Raw genomic sequence first — 13,488 nt, forward strand, 5'->3', positions numbered from 1 at the left:
TCTCTCTCTCTCTCTCTCTCTCTCTCTCTCTCTCTCTCTCTCAATGCCAGTTCCCTGGGCCCTGGCTCCACTTCCGCAGGAAAGGGCTCTTCCTCACCAGAAGCACTGCAAACTTCCCAGGGGGCTTGAGCGCGCCCAGGCCCGTGCCTTCCACAGGTACTCTTCCTAATTTCTGGCTTGTCAACAACTTACAGAGCTCATGCATTTGAAATGAAACCGACAACTCATATATGACACTGTGGGAGAACAAATCCGTTACAGCTTATTTCTACATGTCCCCCAAGAACCTCATGCAACCATGGGTGGGGATTTTTCGTAGGTGACTGGATCTAGAGTGTGTTCTGTTGGGATCAAGGAGGTGTGATTACTGAATCAGTTCACTGATTGGTCTAGCACCTGCCGAAGCCTAGTAGCCTAGGTAGAAGGCAGAAGAGGCAGAAATAATCCACTAAGGCCCTTGCTTGTGGGTGCTGTCTTCTGCCTGCCATGAGCCGTTTCTCCTCTCCGATGTCCCTTTGCTGTGCCTCCCTGCTTCTGCGCCAGCCAACTATGAAATGAGACCTCTAAAAACGGTGAGCTAAATAAATCTTTCCTTCCACTCTGGGTGTCAGGATTTTTGTCTCAGCAACAAGAAAAGTAACTAAGACAAAAATCCAATATATTTTTTCCCAATATTTTTTCAAATGTATGTTAGTAGTCAAGTAAATAAAGATTAAAGATATAAGCAAGATCATTTAATAAACAGCATAATTATATACTTATGTGTACAGAGAGAAATACATTTTAGGGCTGTATTTCCACAAACACAATAAATTACCCCTGAATTAGATACTGTTAGCTCTTACTCAGCTGACTGGCCGTTATCTCTAGAATGACCCTCTCCCCACCAGGAACTAACATACTTCAAAGGCACATTTTTTTTTTTTTTTTTTGTATTAGAAATAAGGAGAGTTACTTGCAGAAAACTTCAAATTCACCTGGCCAAAGGACGTAGTGCTCACTGCCCCTGGCTTCCGCTCTTTCTGCTCACAACGCTGACGAGAGACAATAACAAGCTCCACTCTATCCCACACTTCGGTCCCTAATGACCAAAGCAACCCTTTCTGAGGGAGCAGCCCACGCTTCCCCTGGAGGGAGCAAGCCCTGGGCTGCTCCTTGGCTTCCCGTAGCCCACTCTACCCTCCGAATGTGAACTCACAAGTCCCTTTGGGACACTATTTGAACGCAGTTCGGGAAATTTGAGAACTTTCTGAGCATTCTTACAACTGAGCGTGGCAGGGCTGTTCCAGGTGCTTTTGTGTTGTCGCTCTTCACTCACACCAGGCTGTGAGCCAGGCTGCTATCTCTGTAGAAGCTCAGGCTCAGTGACGGAGGGCAGAAGAGCCAGGATTTAAGCAACAACTCTGCCCTTAGAATTTTCTAGGTGTGTTTTTTTTTTTTTTGTGTTAAACTATTTCAATGCTTAAATTACTTTGCAGCTATTTGTATTCATATGACAAAAGACTTCTGTACCTTTCTTGGATGAAGTATATGCTGGCATTAGTTGAACAACAGCAAGATTAACAAGTAAATGTCTTCAGCTGAGATGGCACATGCCTATAAACCTAGAAACAGGATAATTCAAGTTTGAACCTAGCCTTGGCAACTTAGCACTTACCTATCACAAAATAAAAAACAGTAATTTCTTCTTTAAAAAGGCTGAGGACATATCCTAATGCAAAGGCCCAGGGTTCAATACTCAGTATTGCAAAACAAAACAAAACTTGCATTCAGCCTCACTGTGAAAATGCATTAATTTTACAGTGCACCAAAATACAGTGTGTCAAAAGATCTCTTCCCTAGTTGGTCTACAGTGACCTATTCAGCACCCCTGCTAGACAGAAGGGCAAGGCCCAAACCTCAATCTTCTCAGTTGGTACTTATCAATTATGGTGAAAAATTGATGGTGGAAGAAGGTGGACAAAGTGATTATTGAAAAATAAGGGTTTAATTCTCTATGTAGACTATGTCACCTGTCAGAATAACTGGAGGTTCGTTGTATTAAAGAGCATCCATGTCATTCAAGTAATTCAAGTAGTTAGTAGTTAGGCCCACCTGGTGTCCCTGAAGTCGAGCTGCTCAACAATCACAGTGCCCCACAGCACTTAATCAGAGCCCTGTAGTGAACCCAGCTTCCCAAAGGCCAGTCTGCCTTTCCTGTCCACACTGCTGCTGGGTCCCTTTTTCCTTTCCTCTACAACCTTTCTGTAAAATAGGCTGCTTTCTTCCATTCCTCTAAGATGTTTCCTTCCCTCCTCTCTCCCTAGTCATTATTCCACAGAGGGATCCTGTCTGCTGCAAACAGAGAATCTGGCAGCCAACCAACTGCTGCATGTTTTTAAAACATCCTGTCCTTCCTGTTCACTGCCGGAACAATGCACAGTCTTTTCAGCAAATTGGCCCTCAGCCGACCTTTCCCACAGAGCCACCTCTCAGGCTGTTGCAGACAGGGTGTCTGTTGCATCTCTCATACCCCTCAAGCCCGCTGGTTACCACAAAACCTCATCACTAAGTGTAGGACCCAGCTCTTGGACACCTTCATAAAATTATGGTGCTGAGATTATAGCAGCATTTGACAAAGTCAGTTCTGGAGAGTATCAGTCCCTTCTCCAAAAAGAATTTAAGTTTTGGAAATTTCTTAACACCCTCTTTCATTGTAGAATAACACTGTATAAAGTCATATTAAAGTGTTGGAGCCTTTAAAGAAATTCTTTTTTAATCAAGAATGTTCCAAAATTACTTGATCACAAAATCCTATTCTCCTGTTATTCACATTCTGATTCATTAGTACTATAAAGCAGACTTTTGAAAACTACACTAGAGAGTCTTAAAGGCCCCATAAAGGGTAAATGATTTACAATTCAGTCTACAATTCAAAACTTAATACCTATAAAACACTAAGATGAATTTCTATAAACTTAATATAAAAATCAGTCTCAATATAAGACAGACTTCTCATCTATCAGCAGCCACATTACTTGGTAAGCTAGGAAATTTTATATTTGGAGTCTTCCTATAGAATCAATTCAGCTAGTGAAATACTATGACCAGGCCTCTCTCTAAACAATGCAACAGACATGAATTACTAGTTACTACAGAAACTGACACATACTTCAAACTGTATCACTTTCTCCTTCCTAATGCTCTGGCAAAGATTCACAATGTCTAGTGGGGTAAAGTGCACCTGGGTATTCAGTTTGTAGGTGGCTACATCTATTAAGTTATATCCTCTGGCCTAGAACTTCCTTCAGATGCTAGGAAATAAATTACTGGATTTCTAAATGAGAAATTCTCAAATTTGATCCAACTGCAAGGGAATTCTCACCTTGGAGGATAACTTGTAAAACTGCATGATATGTAATGGACATGAAGGTAACTTTAAGCAGGATAAGCGCAGCATATGAGTTGATGAAGGGTGAAGGGCAAGAAGCCACAGGGAAGTGATATGTCAAAAATAGTCAAAACTAGTTGCTAATACAGAACTGAGATAAACTACACCTTTGACTCACCCTATGTGTGACTATTTATGACTGTACTCATTTCAATAACTCACATTTCTACTCTTCTAAATCTCAACACATTAACAGTAAAAGGCAGATAACATGTTTAGGTTAGCCTAGCAAGTAAAACCCACAGAACATAATATAAAGCGGGAAGATTTATAAGAAAACACCAATAGACAAACCTAGCATCTAACTGGCCTAGTTAAGAAGAACATATTACCTCTAACCAAGTTTTTGGCAGAAATTTATTATAACATTGATTTTTTAAAAAACCTTATGCTATGTACCTGCAATCTGATTTAAATGCTTTAAAATATTAAATAATCTATAAAGGTACAAGCAGAGTTTTGAAGAAAGTAAAAATAAATACATGCTCTAGAACATCCCAAAGTAGCACATACTAAAGAACAACATATAGGTAAAGTCTGCCAATTCTTTTAAATGTAAAGTTTGTTAAAATAAAACTATAAAATTAAAAATGGTGGAAAAATATGCTACCAAGTATAATGTGAACCTTAAGCTTCATTACTCTTGACAAACTTCAGGACTATGGACTATATTCATTGAAAATACAAGACTGTATATATTTTATCACTGATTGCTAATGATTTGTGACATTAATTTGAACATCTTAGGCCATTTAACATTTAATCTTAGGATTCCTGTCTTTTTTACTGTCAGAATAAAGATTCTTAAAAAACTGAAACCTTTTATTTCAGAAAAACACATATTTGAAGATGGATGTGATGATTCATTGAACTAAACTTCAATTCTTATCCTTAGGAAACTGAAGGCCACAAAACAAACTATAGGTTTAGTTGCAAACATTCATAAGCACAGAACTCAAAACAAACAGGACTATCACTGAATTTATTCAATATTATTACATAGTTCCATTTCAGGAGGAGTAAACCCTGCCTAGAGAACAAAGTATCAGTAATGAAATTATCCTTGAGTATACCCCAGCCATGGCTTGCATCCCCAGGCAAATACCTGGCACATAGCAAGCACTCAAAAACTGGTTAGTGAACGAATCACTCCCCAATCTCAGGTGAGTTACTCAAATACTCTATATAAACTTTCTATTATATAAAGGTAGGGTTTCTCTGGACTAATTTTTTCAAATTACGTCTCTGGCTTGACCAAGGCGACAAAATTGCAACACCCAGAGGATTTTCCCCCTCATTTCCTACAAAAGTCACACAAAGAAGTTACCCAGTACATTTCCCACGCGGAGGCACTTCTGACTCTCCTCCACATATCACTTCCTCAAGGAAAAGAGTGAAAATGGCATCTCGGCTCCTGAGTTTGCAGCACTCCCTGACTGCCTTGCTCTCCCTTTGCAGCACACAGGCACTGTATAACATTTGTACCACTCTTTGTTAAATGTTTAGCTTTTTCTAGACTTCAGAGATCCTGAAGGTGAAGGTCATCTGGTTTTTGCTGATTGACTTCCTATTTCCTGCACCTATTACTGCTTGGCACATAAATGTCTAATAAATATTTACTCAATAAACATTTAGGAACAAAAAGCCAGCCAACAATGTCCTTTCCATGTAGTCAAATAATACTAATAGCTCAGAAAGTTAGGGAAGGAACATTGGGCTCTGAGAAGTACAATGTTAAGAATATCACTCTGATTGCCAGCGAGATAGCGCAGCAGACTAAGCGCCTGCTTAGGCAAATGCAGGGACCACATGCTACACCGGCCCCACCTCTGGGCATGCTGAGCGGGCCACCAAGTCCAGGCGTGGTGGCATATGCCTAGAATCCCAGTAGTAGGAGGCTGAAAACAGGAGCATCACTATGAGGTGAAGCTGTACAGTGAGACTTTGTACCAGACACATTAAAAAAATAAAAAGAATATCACTGTTCTCAACACATATCTGAGAAAAGTTTTTCCACACAGTAAGAGTGATTAAAAAAAACTATAAATTACATCCACGTACCATTTTATAGCTTTCAAAAGACTTTTATCACTGAAGACTGAAAGTCTCCAAACAGTTCATGTGAAACGCTTTGAGATTCTGTGCAAGTTTACCAAGACAGCTATATAAATCTTTAATCCTGGAAGTTTATACATGTCCCAGAGACTACCTGAAGCTGTTCTTAGTGCTCAGTGTATAATATTCCCTCTATAAATAAAGTAGTTGAAACCATGTCCTTTTTTTCGAAAGCTCTAGAGCACTGAAATAAATACTGATTCCTAATCAAATCTTTGGGCATTGTGCAATACAGTAGCCCTACTTTTTTTTTTTTAATTTTTTTTTTTTTTTTATTTATTTGTGTGTGTGTGTGTGTGTGTGTGTGTGTGTGTGTGTGGCCAGCTCAGCCCACCAGGGGGCGGGGCTGGCTGGCGTGTGGTGCTGGGGGATTGAACCGTGGTCCCTGTGCTTTGCTAAGCTTGTTCTAAGTAGGTGCTTTAGACCACTGAGCCATCTCACCAGACAGCCCTACTTTTTGAAAGGACAAAAAAAAGCAATTCAAAAGCTCCTGCTGCTAAAGGAACTTCCCAGAGAACTGGTGGTAAATGACCCCACACCTCTAAGGTTCCAAAGTAAATTGCTAAAACCTCTCAGAGATATATAACCTACAGACTCCTGTGAAGGTGAAAGCAGGAAAGAAATATTTAAATAGGACCGACCTGACAGCTCAGTGGGCTGCAGCACCTGATTAGGCAGAGTGCAGTGGCCAGGATTCTATGCTTGGTAGGCTGTGCCAGCCCTGCCCCTGGGGCGCACTGCAATCCCAGCACTTGGGAGGCTGAAAAATGGAGAATCCCTAAGAGTCCGCACTACATAGTGAGACCCTGTAGACCTGTCCTAAATATGTAAGAAAAGAAAAAAAGAAATATTTAAGTAATAAACGATGCTCTTTGATTATTTAAAAACTGTGTGTATGGGTTTTTTTTTAAAGCAGTATATAATGGTGCACACCTATCTAAAATCTCAACCATACAACAGACTGAAGCAAGAACACTGTGACTTTGAGGCCAGCATGGCCAAATGAGTATAACCCTGCCTCAAAATAAAATAATAAATCATCTAGGGATATAGATCAGTGTAAGGATTCTGGGTTTAATCCCAAGTACTTGGGGGTAGGTAGGCTTTATCAGAACATAGAAATTGGCAAGCAAATAAAATCTCTGTGTGTATTAGAATCTGGCCAAATGCTGATATAATGGGAAGACCACAATCCTCAGAGTCTATGACAGAACAGAAGGTGAAACGGGACCACACAGTTTCTCATTATCTGCTTTCTTTCTCTTACCTGTGATTGAAGCAGGAGGAACACTGCAAGCTCAAGGCCAGCCTGAACTACACAGAGACCAGGTCTCTCTCTCTCTCTCTCTCTCTCTCTCTCTCTCTCTCTCTCTCTCACACACACACACAACAGACCAACAAATGAAGAAAGAAAACACAAACACTAACACAGTCAAAAAAAGAAGACAAAAACATCTAACAAAGTACTTCTTCATTTCAGAGATGAGGAATACCTCATATAGCAACTTCAAAAGCTTACCTAATCCTGTAAGATTATTAGATCTTACTTTCTTGTTCTGTTCTGCTTTGTTTTGTTTCTTTTGAGGCAGGGTCTCGCTATACAGTTCAAGCTGGTCCTGAACTCACTATATAGTCCAGGCTGGCCTCAGACGTGAAGCACTCCTCTTCCAGCCTCCTAAGTACTGGGATTATAGGCAAGTGTCACCATACCCAGCTCCTGTAAGATTCCTCAATTCCAGAGTAAGATAAGTGAAAGCCAACAATGTATAGCAAAATACTTTGCTATAAAATAAGCATGGTACTTGCATTTTAGAAAGTTTCACTTAAGGAATTCTGTTAGGAAATCAGGCTTTATAATAATATATCTTACAGATCCATCACATTTTATGACTGCCAAAGTGTTTTGCTATACATTATCTAATCTGATTCACATAATAATCTTGCGAAATAGGCAGCCCAAGGATTTCACAGATAAAGAACATGAGGTTCCAAAAGGTTAAATTTCTTGATCAATGATAATCACTTAGAAAGTGGCAGGCTGAGGGTTGTGTTCTCTATGCCACTGTTACTTCTAAAGAACTAGGCATTCTCAGCCCCTCCCAAGCTGCCCTTCATACTTTATACCACCACTTCAAATATGAAAAGTAATAAATAACATTTCCCTCAAAATAATAGTCTCGAGATCCAGTCCTAGCCCAGGCCCGGGACTTAAAGTTCAACATATCGATACTTGAGGAAAAATACCTGTTCCATGTTATGCCTAAGATGTTTGATATTCAGACAGATAGTGAGGTTAAGCTTAACAGCCTAGGTTGTATGGTAATAACAATAAGCTTGTCTTCTGGAGGGTTAACAACCTAAGTTTGCAGACCAAAATTAGAGAAAAAGGAGGGTCGCAAGGAAAGCCAACATTTTGGCCCTAGCCTTCCAAGGTCAATTCAGACTCAGGACATATGAGAACTTGTACTGTAACGTCATGTAACTCGGCAGTGTCCCAAATTTTCTGATCAAGGAGATTATGAAGCCAAAGAGGAAAGTGATCGATGATGTAGAGTGTGCCTAAGGAGAGTCACATGGAGAGAAAACATTCTCTCTGGCTTTCATAGAGAGCACACTGGCCAAGCAATGGCCGTGACTCATTTACATGGCTGACACTGACAAAGGTTCTACAATCTAAGGTACAGGATCTCAGGATAAATCCTGAGGAGATTTCACTAACCTTATCAGACCCAAAAGCTACAAACCTTGTTGCATAGGTCCTGCTTTACCTTGGTCTTAACCATCCAGCAGAAAAGTATAAAAACGAAGTATAAGAAGTAAAGCCATGCTGTGATGTTGAGCTGTAGGGGGCGTAGGTCAACAATTTCTGACATGGCCAGTGAAGCGGAAGACCCAATACTATTATGGGCTACTGGACTCTTTCAAAATATTTTGCTGAGTTAACACACCTATAATATTCAAGTTACGGAAATAAACAAAAAAAGGGGATACAGATGAATGTCCATTTTGTATCTGTGTAAAATGGTTAGGATAGATACATAGTTACATTCTCTTAATGAATACAGGGATTTGTTCTAATGGTGTTTGTAAATAGGATATCATGTCTGCATCTTGTACAGCAATTAAGCACTAGGAAGAATGTATGCAATGTGTTAATTATTGAAACTGTCCTACCGATTTGGTTTGAAACTGTCTCATTGCTATTTGTTTCTCAATAAAACTATGGTAAAAAAAATAATAGTCTCATTCCTTTCAGGTCCTATCTGGCTTTAGGTCACAAAAACTGTTGTAACAAGCTTACATAGGCAGCATATTTAGGTATCAGAAAAGGAAAAGAAACATGTTTTGTCTTCCTATGAAGGGGATCTTCCTTCCTCACATCCCTAAATCCACTGGCATCACTAAGGATAGTGCTGTGAAGGAGGATAACTGAAGTGGCATAAAACTCAATTGTATATCCTCTGCTGAGCAGGGAGAGGATAACTCAGAGAGACACAAGATAAAAGAAATGTTAAGTGTTGAATGTGAGATTTTGTGCTGTACAACTTTTTTTTTCTTAAATGAGTGACTTCAAGAGTTTGAAGGGGGCAGTTCAAGTCTTGCTTTAAAACTACCTTAAGTATCTGCGACTCTTAAAAGTTTAACTGAAAAAAAACAACAAGTTCTTTGAATAAAATACCTCATTTTCTTATCAATAATATATATTGCTATTAACATTTGCACAGTATAAAAATAAAAGTTATCAAGTAACCTTCATAAAACATAAGGGTCAGGCCGATGAGATAGCTCAGTAATCTAAAAGGCCTGCTTGGGCAAGCTTAGGCAAGAACAGGGACCACAGCTGGATCCCCAGCACCACATGCTGCACCAGCCCTGTCCCTAGGGCAGGCTGAGCTGGCAAAAATAAATAAATAAATAAATAAATAAATAAATAAATAAATAAATATCAAAGCAAGACTCGTTTATGCAATAAACCTAACTGATCTTTGCAAGTTCAAGACCAGCACACTGATTTCAAGGTCAGCCTGTACTACGTAGCAAGACCCAGTCTCAAAAAACCAAAAATGAAAATAGAATGAAATAAAAATAAAAGCCCTAAGGGGAAAGGAAGTAAAAATGAAAAAAAAAAAATCAAATTATACTACTAGTGTCTCATAGTTTACTAAAAAGATTTGTGCTAATATCCATTGGAGAATTTTTTATGCCTTTATCTTATACTCTGAATAACTACTTTAGAGATGATAATAATATGTAATGTATTGACTACTGTTGTTCTCCCATTATTTTGTTATGAAATTTTGTTTTAATTTCTTTCAATATGGCCAGGGAGACAGCTCAGTGGAATAAATGCTTGCCTGGCCAGTGCAAGGTCCTGAGTTTGATCCCTGGTACCACCCCCAAAAAAAAAAAAAAAAATTCTTTCAATAAAAAAAGATACAAGCACAAATAAATTAAGATAAAATAAAGTTTATTTTCCATGGAAGAGTAGCTGATCTTGTTCAATATTTAATTTCTGGAATTTTCCCATAGCTATAAGAAAAGGCAAATAAAGAAACCAGAAGTACAAGACACTCTTATTACACAGGTATATGAAATCAGTTCAGCAGGGAGTTTCCACTGCTAGGAGGACAAAGGACTTCTCAGAAACATTACTGCAATCATATTGCTCATTTCTTACTCAACACAGCACTACAAAAAGGATGCTGCTATGTTCCCACCTTAGCTGCCTTCTGTGTTCTGTGATAGCCAGAGTCAACAGAGATAAATGTGGCTTCTGGAAAACCAAAATGCCAACCTTCCTTTATTTCAAACTTGCTGGGAAAGTCTTCTGTACTATCTGATTTTATGAATCTTGCAATAGACACATATCAGCCAAAGCTAAAGAATGAGTAACTAAACCTAATCTAAAATATATATTCAAGCAAATATAACAATAAAAGCAAAGTTGTTTATGATTTTAGCACTTCATGAAAAATCTGATATTCAAAGGGAGTAGTTCACACCAAAAATTTTAAGAAAATTCAGGAGAACCCAAAACAGATTTACTATGCTAAATCCAGATGACTGACCTAGAATATTTAAGATTCTTATTCTATTTCCTGATTAACAAATTAATTAATAGCTGCTATTGTAAGGATAAGGAACTACTAAAAGTTAGAAAAGAACTTTGATTTTATTTCTATTTATAGGTGAGTTATAACCAAAAATAATCAAGTGAGTGACATAGACTTACATGATTTATTGCAGACTGAACAGCCATAACATAATGGTTTAGCTTCCGATTCATTATGACAAATTCAACCATCGCCTTGTCCATACTATATTCGCTACTCACTTCAGCTGAAAGGAAAAAAGACTACAATTATTATTTTCCATTTAAAATACTATATTGGAAACAGCTGCAATGATATACTCTTTATCAGCAAATGGTCCAAATAATGCTGTAAAAGTTGTTAACTTTTGTAATTTTTGTAATTTTGTACAAGTTCTTCAAATGTCCTAAATATATGTCCACTTCATTAAAAATTTTAAGACTATACTCAGTAACAAGTCTCCAAAGGCAGTGTTTGGTTGGAAGAAAAACTGGTTTCCAGGTGTTTCAGGCTCTGTCCAGTGGGACAGTATGATTTTAAAGCAGTCTAGTCATATATCCACCATGTAAACTTCTTGAGAATTGTCAATCCTCCTAGTGAAAAACAACTGCAAACATTAGACAAAACAGAAATGAAAAGAAATTTTTTTAAAAAAACAAAAGTTGACAGATAGTAAGAAGAAACAACCAGAGAAAAACCTAGGGAAAAATGAAGAACAAAAATGGGGCAACAGCACCACAGTCTGATCCTGTCCACAGCCAGCTGGGTCCCCACTCCTCTGTGCAAAGGTGAACCTGAAGCAACCCTCTCTGTTCCTCGTTCCTCGTGCCCACAGGCAGTTAGCTTTGGCCCGTAGACAGAAGAGGGGAAGTGGAAAGAAACCTGATTTCTGAAAACCTGGCCAGCAGCCAGCCCTCCTGGCTTTGCAGCCTGGGTTTTCCTCACGCTCAGGCCAAAAAATAAGGCTCTGATCTGAGGGGCTCTCAGACGGGCAGTAACACAGGTATAAGCAAAGAGCTCTTTCAAAGAAGATATCTTGAATCCTGGTCTCAAGGAGTTCCTCTAAATAAGTTCTATGGGCAATGAGCAGATTGTAAAAGAAGAAATTAAAACAAAAACACAAATGAACAAAAAAGTAAAACACACAAAAATTAAGCTTCCAAAAGTAAGAATCAATTATAAACATAGCTACAGATATTTCAGTTGTTGTAATAATCTATCAATCACTGCATAAAACAATGACCCTCGTTTAAAAATTCGAACACTGTCAGGAAACAGGTGACAACAAAAAACAATCAGAGATTGAAAGAGTAAGGTGATGTTCTCAATAGTGCTTTTAAGGTGTTTTATCTTAATCTTACATAATTTAAGACTGAAAAAAAAAAACAAACTAAGATCATAAGAATTTTAGCATTACAAAAAGCTGAGTGAAAAGAAAGTCAACTGACTTACATTCTATTTGAGAATGTACATACTCAAAGACTAAGTAATTTAGCTCATACAAAATGTCAGTTTTTCTTGTCATCCCAAAGTCACAGAATATGTAAAACCCATTTAAAATTTAAAATCAGCTTCCTAAACTTTTAAATTGTTTTACATTTATAACAATCTACATTCATTCATTCATTCATTCATTCATTCATTCATTCATTCATTCATACAAGGTCTTACTACATGGTTCAGGCTAGCCTTAAACTCCTGCCTCCCCTTCCTGAGTGCCAGATTTACAGGCGTGCACCACCACACCAGTTTACAATGATCTACTTACTATACACATAGTTGACAGAATGTCTCCTACATATATGTGCTTCTAGTAGAATACCTCTTAGCTTTTAACACCTAGACATCAAACAATGTACATATATATATCAATGTTAGTTTTTCTTTGGGATATCTATGATGTTTATGAAAGAAAAATATATATTTGTAACCCCCAAATTAGATATTTTTAACTACATGGGTGTAAAAAGTATCGAGTCATATCTCTAGACCATGATAGTTACTAAGTCAATGCTTTGAAAATGTCCACCTGTCAACAAAGGACAGAAATTGCTACAATTAACAGGTGTATGTTGCTGTGTTATCTATCTGATGAACAGGAAGCGGATTTTTCATAGTCAATATAATAATCTGTGCTGGTCATTTTGGTGCATGTCTATAATGTAGGTAATCTCCCTATAAGACTAATTTTTTTCCCTGACACTGAGTATCAACCCCAAAGGTGCCCTAGTACTAAGCTATATCCCCAGTCCTATTTTATTTTTGAGACAAGATCTCACTAAATTCTCAATTCTTCTGCTGTAGGCAACTAAATTGATAGAAATATTATAGGCAGTGAGAGACAGGGCCAGGCCCTCAAGGACAATATGCAAGACAAGTTGACTTCGCAACTCTGGCTAAATCAGCTAATGTTTGCAGGCATTCAGAAGAATTGAAAACTCAAGCTACAGCAGTACAGTGATGGTTATTAACAAGGTCTCATGTACTTGTACAAGACAGTAAATCAAAATATGAGGCCAAAGGGACCTTCCTGCAAAGGCTAGAACCTGCCTCAGAATCCCAGAAATAACCTGTTTTTTAAGCTAACTTGTGAGCCAGATATGGTGTCCCATACCAGTAATTTCAGTACTATGAGAGGCTGAGGCACAAAAACCCAGCCCAGGAGCCAGGAAGACAGCTCAGTAGAAAAATCCAGCCTAGGAAACTTAGAGGCGCCCTGTTTCAACAATAAGAAACAAAAAGGGGTGGGGATACACTCAGTGTGAAAGGCTCAATTCTCAAAATAACAACAACAAAAAGTCTACATGTTCTTGCTTGTGAAAAAAAAAAAAAGGTGTATAAATATAAGAG

General features: G+C 38.2%; 1 protein-coding gene across 2 annotated transcripts in view; it reads right to left on the reverse strand.

Moving 5' to 3' along the window:
* The window catches only part of Nsmce2 (NSE2/MMS21 homolog, SMC5-SMC6 complex SUMO ligase), a 274,256-nt gene that overhangs the window by 207,681 nt on the left and 53,087 nt on the right, over nucleotides 1-13,488 (reverse strand). For both annotated transcript variants that reach the window (XM_004634421.2, XM_023718751.1), the window contains exon 3: nucleotides 10,779-10,885. In XM_004634421.2, the coding sequence (XP_004634478.1) occupies nucleotides 10,779-10,885 (107 nt within the window). The remainder of the gene's footprint in view (nucleotides 1-10,778; nucleotides 10,886-13,488) is intronic.

This window comes from Octodon degus, unplaced genomic scaffold, assembly GCF_000260255.1.
Source record: "Octodon degus isolate 3935 unplaced genomic scaffold, OctDeg1.0 scaffold00062, whole genome shotgun sequence".
Taxonomy (NCBI): Eukaryota; Metazoa; Chordata; class Mammalia; order Rodentia; family Octodontidae; genus Octodon; species Octodon degus.